This window comes from Aquarana catesbeiana, unplaced genomic scaffold, assembly GCF_042186555.1.
Source record: "Aquarana catesbeiana isolate 2022-GZ unplaced genomic scaffold, ASM4218655v1 unanchor229, whole genome shotgun sequence".
NCBI classification, from domain to species: domain Eukaryota; kingdom Metazoa; phylum Chordata; class Amphibia; order Anura; family Ranidae; genus Aquarana; species Aquarana catesbeiana.
In genome coordinates, this window is record NW_027362656.1 from 99,313 (window position 1) to 112,710 (window position 13,398).

At 46.0% G+C, this 13,398-nt stretch overlaps 1 protein-coding gene across 1 annotated transcript in view; it reads left to right on the forward strand.

Moving 5' to 3' along the window:
- LOC141121768 (uncharacterized) overlaps positions 1-13,398 on the forward strand; it is a 60,207-nt gene that overhangs the window by 19,456 nt on the left and 27,353 nt on the right. Inside the window, exon 15 of the mRNA XM_073611487.1 lies at positions 5,551-7,043. Coding sequence (XP_073467588.1) covers positions 5,551-7,043 — 1,493 coding nt within the window. The remainder of the gene's footprint in view (positions 1-5,550; positions 7,044-13,398) is intronic.

Here is a 13,398-nt window from a genome sequence, read left to right on the forward strand (position 1 = left end):
ATCATATCCCCCTTATGTATTTATACATGGAGATCATATCTCTCCTTAATCTCCTCTTCTCAAGAGAGAATAAATTCCGTTCCTCTAATCTTTCCTCATAGCTGAGCTCCTCCATGCCTCTTATCAGTTTGGTTGCCCTTCTCTGCACTTTCTACAGTTCCCCGATATCCTTTTTTATAAACTGGAGCCCAAAACTGAACTGCATATTCCAGATGAGGTCTTACTAATGATTTGTGCAGATGGTGTCAATATCTGGAGTACAAGAAAGGGCTTTGCTCGCTTTGGAAACTTCACTTGGCATTGCGTGTTATTATTAAGCTTATGATCTACCAAAACCCCCAGATCCTTCTCCACCATTGATTCCCCCAGTTGTACTCCCCCTAGTATGTAATATGCATACATATTCTTAGCCCCCAAGTGCAGAACTTTACATTTATCAACATTAAACCTCATTTGCCACATGGTTGTAACTTTCCTGAGCTGTGTTCCCCGTCCTGTATTCCTGTATTTCTCTCGGATAATCTTCCTTCTCTGAGCTGCAGACACAATTTATGTATCTAGAATGGATTTATGGAGATTCTGGGGTTCAGCTGGCAGCAAAATGTTGAATTTCACCATAGGCGTTGCTGGACCTGGGTAGTGGTACCTGGGGCATGTGCCTTAAGTCTTCTACCTCATGCCCGGGTCTAGCAGGAACTTTGAAAGAGCAATTCTCCCAGGCTTATTTGCTCTGTTGTCTGCTGTCTGTGCCGGGTGGAGGGATATGTCTGTATAGTCTCAGACCCAAGTCACTGAGTGCAGTCTCAGGAGATGGGAGGCAGTGGTGTGGGACCTCTGCAACTTGTCTCATGTAAACATTTAATGTAAACATTTAAGCTTCCACTGATTACCGAATATCAATATTATGAGCCCTGACCATTACACTATATAATTTATATTATACATTACATACTCCTGACCCCTTTACTCTATATACAATATACTCTATATTGTGCATTACATAGTCCTAATGCCTTCACTATATACTCTATGTCAGGATTCAAAATCTCAAGTCCTGAGCTACTAGCCAGGCCTTAAAACCGCGTACACTCGATCGGACTTTCCGACGGGAATTGTGTGATGACAGGCTGTTGGCGGAAAATCCGACCGTGTGTTCGCTCCATCGGACAATTGTTGTCGGACTTTCCACGAACAAATGTTGGATAGCATGTTTTAAAATTTTCTGCGGACAAATGTCTGTTGTCCGATTTTCCGAGCGTGTGTACACAAGTTCATCGGATAAAAGTCCAATGTACAAACACGCATGCTCAGAAGCAAGGACGAGCCTGGAGCGGTCGGTCTTGTAAACTAGCGTTCGTAATGGAGAATTAACATTCGTGACGCGGCAAATTAGGAAATCTCGAAATGTAGCGCACAATTCTCTTCTTCTTTATTGGGATAATGAAGCTGCTTTGCTGGTGATACTGGTGGAGTTATTGCAAACAAATTTTCAAAGGCTTTTTTTTCCTAGTGATATCAAGAATAATATTATTATGCTTTTTTTTTTTTTTAAATTTGGGCAAGTTACCACAACACCATTATCCTGTAGTTTTTAAGATCAAAGATACAACTATGTTGGTGCTCCTTGTCAATTTTACATTGTATTTTTTTAAATGTAACTGTCTACTTCCAAACTGTCATTTGAAGTAAAACACATAGCCAAGTATTATTCTACACAATTTTTTTTATTGTGCATTAAAAAAGAAAACAAATAAAATTAGACATGATATCTGCCAATAGAACTTAACCAAAAAGTGCATTCTATGCATCCAAAAATATAGAAAATATACCAAATCAAATCATTATTCAACCAAAAAATAATGTCAAAGCAATAACTCCAATGCCAGTAATAAATAACACGTTATCCCCTCTGATTCTGCAACATGGCTGGTTGATGAACGGCCGTTCAGATAGGAACTGAAAAGTGCAAAATGAAAATGCAAATCAACACTCACCAAACTTCTACTAACGCGAAATTAGCAGAAGGAGCCCAAAGGGTGGCGCTAAAGAGCTGAAAAACAACGTAGTACCTCACTACGTTCGTATTTGTTGGCCGACAATTCCTTGCCGTTTGTATGCAAGACAAGTTTGGGTCAACGCCCTTCGAACAAAAGTCCACGGTTTTGTTGGCCAACAATCCGATTGTGTGTACGAGGCTTAAGAGTTATTTGCCACCATTTGTCCCACCCAACCCCTACCCTGCCCTGCCCTTAAACACGCCCTCATAAATTATCTCATGAAATGACACTGTTGCATTGTGCACATCACTACTGCCTTTTTAAGTACCGTATTTATATTAAGGAAGAAAAACTTACATTAAAATGCCCATCAATGCAGCGTTATTGGTGTTGATCTGCAGCCTTGTCTGTGTCAGTGCAGCCTTGCTCCAGTGTCTATTGCAGCCTTGTCAGTGCAGCTTTGCCCCAGTGCAGCCTTTTCAGTGCAGCTTTGCCCCAGTGGAGCCTTGTCAGTACAGCCATGTCAGTGCAGCTTTGCCCCAGTGCAGCCTTGCCCCAGTGCTCGCCGCCGATATACACAGCAGTGTGTAAATTCAAATATGGCGCCGAGACTGCTGTGTATATCGGCGGCAATCGCGGCAAAAGCCGCAATCGCTCCGATCCGAACAAAAAGTGACAGGGATCGGCCTATAACACGCACCCACGATTTTCCCCTGATTTTCAGGGGAAAAAAGTGTGTGTTTTATGCCGATAAATACGGTAAATATTTTTAATGCTATTTAATATAGCATTAAAATATTTAACAAGGCAGTAATAATGTGTACAGTGCCTATAATAGCTCATCATATTTTATCCTTATTTTATCACAGTGAAATCTATGAAATGTGATGGCAGATTGCTGGTATTGGTTATTTCTATTTTTTCCTTATTTGATATAATAATTATACTGAATAAGGAAAGAAATAAAAATCACTAATACCAGCAATGATATTTCATTGATCTCACTGTGACAAATAAAATAAGGATAAAATATGATTGGCTACTATAGGCAGGAGAGAGAGAGGGGGAGGCAGGGAGGGAGAAGGCGAGAGGGGGGCAGGGAGAGAGAGGGGCAGAGAGAGAGAGAGAGAGAGAGGGGGTTAGGGAGGGAGATAGAGGAGGGTCACGGAAAGAGGGGGGTCAGGGAGAGAGAGAGGGGGGGGTCAGGAAGAGAGATAGGGGACAGGGATAGAGAAAGAGAGAGGCAAGGAGACAGATGTGGCAGGGAGAGAGAGAGGGGGCAGGGGGGATTGAGAGGGGGGCAGGGAGAGAGGGAGGGGTCAGGGAGAGAGAGAGCGGGCAGGGAGAGAGAGTGGGGGACAGGGGGAGATAGGGGGGCAGGGAGAGAGAGAGGGGGGAGGGAATGAGAGGGGGCTGTGGGAGAGAGAGAGGGGGCAGGGGAGAGAGGGGGAAGAAAGAGAGGGAGGGAATGAGAGGGGGCAGGGGGAGAAAGGGGGCAGGGGAGAGAGAGGGGTGCAGGGAGAGGAGAGCAGAGAATAAGAGGGTGCAGGGAGAGACAGAGGGGGAGAGAGAAAGGGGGCAGGGGGAGATGGGGGGCAGGGAGCGAGTGAGGGGAGATAGAGAGGGGGGGGCAGGAAGAGAGAGGGGGAGGGAGGGAATCAGAGGAGGCTGGGGGAGAGAGAGAGGGGGCAGGAGAGAGGGGGGGGGCGGGAGAGAGGGGGAAGGGAGAGAGGGAGAGAATGAGAGGGGGCAGGGGGAGACAGAAGGGGGGCAGAGGAGAGGAGAGCGAGAGAATGAGAGGGGGCAGGGAGAGAGAGAGGGGGAGAGAGAAAGGGGGCAGGGAGAGGTGGGAAGGGAGAGAGGGAGAGAATGACGGAGGAAGGGAGAGAATGAGAAGGGGCAGGGGGAGAGAGAAAGGGGTCAGGGGAGCGAGAGGGGTGGAAGGACAGAGAGATGGAGGGGTCATGGAGAAAGAGAAAGAGGGGGGTAGGGGGAGATAGTGAGGGGGCAGGGTCTGGTCAGTGACAGTACTATCACACTGGGAATAGTCCCTGGGGGCTCACTGGCTGAGTTAGCAGCTTTTTTTCCAGTGTGGTTTTCAGATGCTTATTTTTAATCTTCTCGTCTACATCCCCACACAGACGGAACACACAGACAGGGAGGGAGGGGTGGGAGAAGGGCTGTGTATGAAGCTCAGGACAGGCTGCAGGCATGCTGGAGGTGGAGTGGATCCCCTCTGCTCCTCCCGAGCTGGCTGTCACCCGCACTGTCCACACACTGAGAGCAGGGGATGATCAGGAAGACGGAGTGGCCATTGGGGGAGGGGGAGGAAAGGAGCAGCTGTATGGGATTTCCGGGGGACTGGAACTCATTTTCTCAGCTGAGGGCGAGTGTGGAACCACATCCGATGTAGCTCCACACTCGCCCTCAGCTTATTTCCACTCGCCTAATGCAAGCAGTATGTTATATATTACATACTCCTGACTCCCTGCACTTCATACTCTATATTGAGCGTTACATAGTCCTGATACTATATTGTCTCAACTTTGTATCTTCTACAATGAGTTCTGCATTACCTGGTCCTGACTTTTTCTTTCTTACACCCATTGTCTACCAGCTGGACATTTTATATCCAAAGTTTTGATTGGATCACAGACCTTTAAATCTTAAAGTGGAGCTTAACCCATAACAACTTGATAAAAAAGAATGCTCTTTAGCAATGAACATACGTTCCACTTTAATACTTATGCTACCAAAGTTAGTGTGTGCTGTAAATTGCCTCCAGCATTTTTTCTATTTCCTCTTGTTGGAGGCTGCCATTTTGCCAAAGCCCCTGAGCAGCAGTAAACCTTTAGGCTGTCAGCAGATCAGCCTCTACAAATTTGGCACCCTGCCTTGAAAAAAGAGAGCAGCTAAGCATGTGCCGAGCAGGGTGAGACAGTGATATCCCACAATCTAGGCACTTATTTTTAATGTTTTACATATTATATCTATACCTGCAAAAGGGGCCAGAGTGATGTTATCTAGTAGGACATCATTTTCTGAAAGTTTCCCTTTATTAATAATGTGATAACTTTGGAACCTTTAAACAGAAAGTGATAATGAGGGAGGAGTCAATAACCAAATGATGGTGGTCTTCAGGATCAGTCCAGTCTTCATCTTGGTTGTTCTCCCCCCATCCTCACTCTCTGACCTCTGGTGGGGCTCAGCCCCACTGTTATTCATGACTAAATCATGGACTAAATAAGGAAGTGCAGGACTTCTTGTGTTGGGAAGATGACAATGAGTGATAGAGGGGGTGGGGACACTCGTCCTATAATCCCCTCATCACTGTCACTCCTATAAAAGACAGTTCTCATTGTTTCCTCACTCTCTGACTAAGGTCCATGAATAAAGAAGTGAACTGGTAGGAGATCAGAGGACCCATTTACTAGTTACCTTGAGGGGGAATTGTAAGATCCTCAGAGACAAAGCTGCCTGATGTGGGCGGAGTCCTGGATTAGGGGAACCAATCTGCTCATGTCTAGTAATAATCTTTTTATTTCTATTTTAGTAGATGGACGGGAGATGAGGAAAACCTCAGAGGATTGTCTCACTTTGTCTCCAGACTGTAAAGTAGAAGATGAGGACATCACACAGTATAGTCCAGGAGAAAACCCGACTACCTCAAATGTCCATCCGGCACCACACAGTGTAGATGGACCATCGTATTCCTCTTATCCTGAGGAACCTCAGACTGTGAGGGACGGTGCCGTCCTTCCAACAGAGAAGAGCTTTTCCTGTACTGAGTGCGGGAAGAGTTTCCCTTCTAAATTCCATCTTAATGTGCATATAAGATCTCACACAGGTGAAAAGCCACATTCCTGTCCTGAGTTCGGGAAGGGTTTTTCATATAAGACCAGTCTTTACAGACATCAGAGATTGCATATAGGTGAGAAGCCGTATTCCTGTCCTGAGTGTGGGAAATATTTTGTAAAAAAATCACAACTTCTCACACATCAGAGATTGCACACGGGGGGAAAAACATATTCCTGTCCTGAGTGCGGGAAATGTTTTTCACATAAGTCAAATATTTACAAACATCAAAGATTGCACTCAGGTGAGAAGCCATATTCCTGTTCTGAGTGTGAGAAATGTTTTGCACAAAAATCACATCTTGTCAAACATCAGAGATCTCATACGGGAGAAAAGCCGTATTCCTGTCCTGAGTGTGGGAATTGTTTTTCAGATAAGTCACATCTTTATAGACATCAGAGACTGCACACAGGTGAGAAGCCACATTCCTGTCCTGTGTGTGGGCAATGTTTTGCACAGAAATCAAAACTTGTCACGCATCAAAGATCTCATACAGGTGAGAAGCCATTTTTGTGTCCTGAGCGTGGGAAATGTTTTTCAGAGAAGTCCTCCCTATCCACGCATCAGAAATTGCACACAGGCGAGAAGCCATATTCCTGTCCTAAGTGTGAGAAATGCTTTGCAAAAAAATCAGAACTTGTCCCACATCAGAGGTCTCACACAGAAGAAAAAACATATTTCTGTTCTGAGTGTGGGAAATATTTTGTACAAAAATCAGAACTTATCTCACATCAAAGGTCTCACACTGGTGAAAAGCCGTATTGCTGTCCTGAGTGCGGGAAATGTTTTTCACAGAAGTCCAATCTTTACAGACATCAGAGATTACACACAGAGGAGAAGCCATATTCTTGTTCTGAGTGCGGGATATGTTTTGCACAAAAATCAGATCTTGTTACACATCAAAGATCTCATACGGGGGAAAAGCCTTTTTCCTGCCCTGAGTGCGGGAAATGTTTTTCAAGGAAGTTCAATCTTTACAGACACCAGAGATCTCACACAGAGGAGAAGCCGTATTCTTGTTATGAATGCGGGAAATGTTTTTCACAAAAATCAGATCTTGTTACACATCAAAGATGTCACACGGGGGATAAGCCGTATTCCTGTCCTGAGTGCGGGAAATGTTTTTCACAGAAATCCAATCTTTCTACCCATCAGAGATCTCACACGGGAGGAGAAGCTAATTTCCTGTCCTAACTGAGGGAATTGTTCCTCACTGAAGTCCTGTCTTCCTGTACATCAGGGATCCCACACAACCCTCGAGGTGTATTAGTGCCTTGAGTGTGGGAAATGTCTTCTATATGAATGTTGCTGGACATCACAGCTCTCATGTGGGGAAGAAGCACACCCTGATATACACCTCAGATATACTCCATGGCTGATCTTCATCATGTAAGAAACAGTTCATAAGGAGATCAGAGATCACCAAAGACATGGATGAAGTGTTGTACTGTGTTGGTCATTGATAGCAGTAGAAAAATAAAAATGGAGTCATTACCTTTCATTGGCTGAGTACATTTTGTGATGTAAGCTTTCACAAACACTTAGAGGTCTATTTTTGACGAATGTCACAAGTATTCATCCAGCCACAATGACTATCGTTTGTATTTTATTTCACATAGTGATTTCATATGATCATTGGTTTAATCTAGTCATTACCTTTCATTTACTGAATACATTTTGTGGTGTAAGCTTTTGCAGACACTAAAGGCCCATACACACGATCAGAAAATCGGAAGTAAATTTTTTTTCAGATGAACGATCTAACGATTTTCTGATCGTTGGTATGGTGCTTTCGACAGCCAATTCCTAATTTTCAGATGACAAAAACCTGGATGTGCAGGCTATAAAATTTTTGTTGTATGTGAACACAACGTCAGATTTTCGTTTAATTAGCACAGTTTTTGTCCGAATAAAATCGTAAAAGATCAAGAGCGAAATGCATGCTCAAAAACGAACGTGCATGCTCAGAAGCAAAAGAACACATTCAAAACAATATAACACATTACATCACTTCTGAAGTTGAATTCTGTCGTACGAAAATTTTCGTATATTGAGTAACCTCTTCACTTTCGATATGAGACTAGCATGCAACAAAAAACTGACAAACATTTGTACGATAATCTGATTGTGTATATCAGGCTTTAGGGGGTCTGTTTGGTTCAAATTTTTTTTTTTTTTTTTAATGTTACCAGCTTTCACCCAGCCATGAGGAATGTTGGTTGTATTTTATCTCATACAGTGATCTCCTATGATAATTGGCTCCATCTGGTGGTCATATTGCGATGTTGCAATATTTTTTTTTTAATGGAGGTATTCTAGTTAAAATACTACATTATAGCCACTAGATAGAGCTGAGGATCATAGGAAATTGCTGCGTTAATTTATTGAACAACACAAAAAAATTGAGGATCATAGGAAATTACTGCGTTCATTTATTAAACAACACAAAAAAATTGGTATGTGCCTATGCAATGATGACAAACTTCATAAGCAAAGCTTTAAAAGCCTTTACAGGTCATCTGTAATGGAACCTCCCACACTGCTTGAGTGCTTCCGTCATATACCGCTTCCTCCAGTCTGAATATAGATATTAGATATTATTGCCGCATATTACAACCTCGAACAAGGCAGGACTCATTTGGCTGCAAGCTGGAATATGAACTCTTTATTCAAACACAGGTATACACTTGGGGAACAACTCCCCCCTCCCTTTGCATTCCAGGCAGGGTAGACTGTCCAATCAGCAGGGAGAGCTGTTGGAGGAATTCTTCCCTCCCCTCTCCACCCTGCTCCCAGTCCACAGGCCAGGAACACAAATACAAGGATCTATCCCATAATACACTTCTAAAGCAGACAGACACAACAGAAAAATGGGACACAGCCACACCCCAAACGATCCCAGCAAAGAGTTCAACAGTATGAGACAACACATATACATATATACAAAATTCCAGTCTGACTATCACAGATCAGACTGGGGTTCTTGGTCACCCTGTGCCCCTAATGGACACAGGGTAATTTACACATAGGAGGGGCCAGGGGAATTGGACCAGGAGCCTCCAAAGCTCTCCAAGGCAAGCTAGGTTCCACAAGCCCAAAGTGACTCCCGTCACACATCTCCCCTTTTGGCAGGGGACTAACACAGGAGGAGATCCCAGACTGGTTGACTCCAAAGTTAGTCATTAGTTCCAGTCCCCCAATGCTGGTATCCACACAGAACCCCAAATGAATTGTCCCAAACATAGCATTACTTAACCAGCCAACCTCTGCCTCTCTCAGAGAACATACCCGCCGCTGGGGAGAAGTGCGGACTGGCCCTTCTCCCTGGAGTCCTTTCAGCCACTGGAGAGAAGACAGGGTGGCTGGGCTCACTCCATCATGCTGTTGGGGATCTGGGCCCACTGCCCAGCATCCCTGGTGTATACAGATGGAGACCGCAGTCCCATCCACGACAACCGATCAAGCTGCAGTTGTAAGGGGCCAATTGCATTCCCTCCCTGGAGCTCCTGCGGAGTGGATTGTTGTGTGCAGAGGCCAGTAGTGTTCTGCCCTGCCCTTCAACTCTAACATAATCCACTCTACCTAACTGTTAGAGAGGGAAGACTACAACCTCCTCTCCCTGGGCCTCCAGAACTGCTGCAGGTGTGGGGCAGAGGTCTTGGACCCTCTGTTCAGTTGTCATCACTTCAGCTGGAGAAGTTTCTGGTAACTCCACAGATGCTGGTGCTGGGCAGAGCTCTGTGATGTTTGTGCTTGATGCCAGCTCTTCTGCTGGAGGCTCACCAGGTTGTACTTCCTCAGCAGAGAAGTCTATTAAAGCTCCAGTCTCGGACTGGTGTCTGGGGATAGAGGTTCATCATCTCCTGTCCGTGGAACCCAGAAGGTGTTATCAGTGCTGGGCAGAGGTTAGCAGAGATCTGCCCTGTTGTCAGCACTTCAGCTTTGGAGATGGCAATTATCAGAGTTTCCACTGCTAATTCTAGGGCATGCTGCTGAACGTGTTCTAGGAGTTTCCTGTATGCACTTTCCAGATGCTGTTCCTTTCTTAACAAATAGACCAGATCAGGTTTAAGCTCTGAGACCCCTACAAGACTGAGCATGGCCTCTCTGTATTTTTTCAGGTCCTCAAGGGTAGGTTCCCCTTCATCGCCAAACACAAAACGTTCTGTAAGGCTCTCCCACAGCAATCCAGGGTCGCCAAAGTCATATCCCTCTGGAGAGCATTCTGTTGTCTCCCCCAAATATTCCTGCTCTGCGTGCCATTGCAGAGCCCGATAACGATTATCCAGCTCTATCTCCTGCTGGACCAGCCTGTCCAACTCAGTCACCCATTGCTCCTGGGGCTTCTCTCCCAGGAATGCCATCCGCAATGCCTGCTAGTCACTGGCCCGGTACTCTGGGGCTGGAAAGCACTTGCCCCATTGCATACCAGTGACCTGGAGGGCTCCAATCCAGAGTCCTACCCGAATCTGCTGCCTGAGCTCCAGGTATTCATCCTCAGACACAGTCCTGGAGTATGCTGAAAGGACGATCCACAGCAGCCTCGGGAACTCTGATGCCAGGTCCATATCTCCGCTGGGGTGACCGAAGTCTACTATCCTGATCTTGGATCCTGGTGGAGGTTTGGATGTCCCAGACTTAAGGAAGTGTCCCACTACTTGCCACCAATGTAACGGAACGTCCCACATTCTGCTTGAGTGCTTCCGTTAGTATATTGCTTCCTAAGTCCTGGAACACGAGACCAATGGATCTGGCTATAGAAACCCCAAGAACCAGACAACACCAGTCTTGGAGTGAACTAGAAATAGACTGTTTTATTTCACATCTCCCACAAATATATACACCAGGATGACAATACAAACTGTAAACAGAAACCTTATTAACATGAGTTAATTAACTAATCATTTAACCAGACTAGGTGACTCAGAGATATGACCTTTCAGGTCATCCTTGTCGTCTCCTAGCTCACTGATTATCATAAATATCAACACATAACTCCTTCACACAATAGCAGAGTTAATTAGCATAAATAACAATGGGTGAAAGATCCTTAGAAACCACACTAGACTTATTCACAATAAACACATTATAGCAGACAACAGACAGACAGGTGGCTGGAGTTGATGACATCAGCATCTGGTGTGAGTCCCAACAGTATGTAGCAGTCACTATTTCTATTATGGAATATACAAGGTTCCCAGACTCTGTGTCTTAGGGGGACATGGACTTGAATCCAAAGTAACATTACATCAAGGGTCCCCAGGCATACACCTCACAAAGAGTATTGTTCCCTTAAAGTGGTTGTAAACCCACAAATAAAATAATAAAAATAAAAGAAACCCTGCAAAACAAAGGCATAATGAGCTAGTATGCATAACATACTAGATCTTTATGAAATACTCACCTTAGATCTAAGCCCCCTTGCTGTGGTCCCCGCACACTGCTCCGGCTGGCGACATCACTCCTGGAGTTACTTCCGGGTATTGTGGGGTCCGGCACTGTGATTGGCCGGAGGCGCGATGACGTCACTCCCGCGCATGCGTGCGGAAGCCACCGGTAATGGCACAATAGCTGAAGCAACGGCACGAACGTGCCATTGCTTCAGTGCGCATGAGCCGATGATGTCACCACATGCTGATACAGGGAATATCTCCTAAACCGTGCAGGTTTAAGAGATATCCAGAGTAGCTACAAGTAAGCCTTATTTTAGGCTTATCTGTAGTAAAAAGTGGTCTGTAAGGGTTGAAAACCACTTTTAAATCCAGGGTCCATAATCAGTAGGCAAGAGGCTCTGTTTAGCTCCTTTGTAAGCAGAGGAACTTGGGTTGATTGTTGGGGGCTGTTCAATGTCTCACAGGTTCCTGGTCTGCTACTTTCCCCTTTCTTCTGGAGGGTTCTAGAAGTATAGTGGGGGAAGAGCAGGGCAAGCAGCCTGGATGTTTATGGGTCTCCAGCCAGTCCCTGGGGAGGTGTGCCCAGCAGGTGGAAAGAAAGCACACAACTACTCCGAGGCCTGGCAATCTGAGGAGGGTTCCAGGGTCCAACCTTCTAGAGGAGACTCCTGCAATAGGGGTTCTTACGCTCAGGCATATAGGACAAGGAGTCCTTTTTAAAGACATCAAGGTCCCAGCTAGGCTTAGATGGGGGACCTACCGAAGAGAGAGAAAGAGTGAGACTTGGGTTAGAGTCTGGAAAATGCAGAAAGAATAAGAGAGAGGAAGCTCCACTGTTCGAGACTGGGAAGGAGCATGTGGAGAGAGAGTAGGAAGATGGCAACTTACATGCACATCTTCAGCTGCAGAGCAGAGGTGATGTTTTGGAGCCCAGCCCTTGTTGAACCACTAGGACGGAGCACCGTAGGGCCGGATCTCATGGTCAATACAGGCGTCTGGTTAGTACACAAGAGAGGGTTTGCATTAGGCATAATTGGGAGCATGGAGGGGCTGTGCCTATTATGTGGGAATTGCCAGAACCCTACAGAATTATTGAAAGCGTGGATACGCTCCAGCCACTGTCAGGAGCCCTTACTGGAACTGATGCCCAACGGACCTGCCGCCTGCGACCTATAAGGTGGATCTGGCTTTTGTGCGAAGCTGCCGGAAGCAAGTCTGGCTGGCAAGGATGGTGTTGCTGCTGATCCTGTACATCAAACAACTGCCCCTTCACAAGACCAGAGCTGCTGGCTGCATGGATCCCAAATGGGAGGGGCCCAGACAATATCTTCTTTGCCTGGAAAAATCAAGGACAAGGTAAGTGTCAGGTACTTTTTCCGAGGCCAAGATGCTGAGAGAGGCTCCCCTTGTGGCTAAGTGCAGTATACCCCTGAAGGTGGTACAGGAGGTATAGGGCTCAAAGAAGCACGGGTTGCCAGCAGGTTGAGAAGACTTGAGCTGATGATCAGTTGGAGACTTGCTTGAGAAGATGACAAGGAGTATTCCGGACGCTTAGTAAAAGCCTGGCTGAGGGTAGAACACAGGAGAGCAGATTGGAGGCTGTGGTGAGGCCAGCTGAGGGTCAATCACAGGTAAGTGATAAGCAAAGTCCGTGAGCCAAGCCGGGGGTCAAACACTGGTAATCAGGCAGGTGCAAGTATAGCAAAGTCTGTGAGCCAAGCCGGGGGTCAAACACTGGTAATCAGGCAGGTGCGAGTATAGCAAAGTCCGTGAGCCAAGCCGGGGGTGAAACACTGGAGAGGAGATCAGAGCAGGTCAGGAGGCAAGCCGGGGTCACAACAGCTATCACCTGAAAGTATAACACGGGTTCAGGAACAGGGAAGAGCTGAAGACAATCCAGCAACTTTGCCAGACAGAGGCAGACATTTATAAGCTAGCAGGGGGAACCATCTGTCACATGATGCGCCTATGGGGCCCATTTCTTCTACTAGCAAGATTGCCAATACTTCCATGGCCTATTCCCTGACACTATTTCTCTGACAGTAAGTTTAGCCTTGGAAGGGCCGGTGGCACCAACTTGCATCACAGGGGAGGTGCCTGCACCTGTCCAAGAAGTCAGTGGCAGAAGTCCAGAGTGGAAAGCAGGGAAAGGG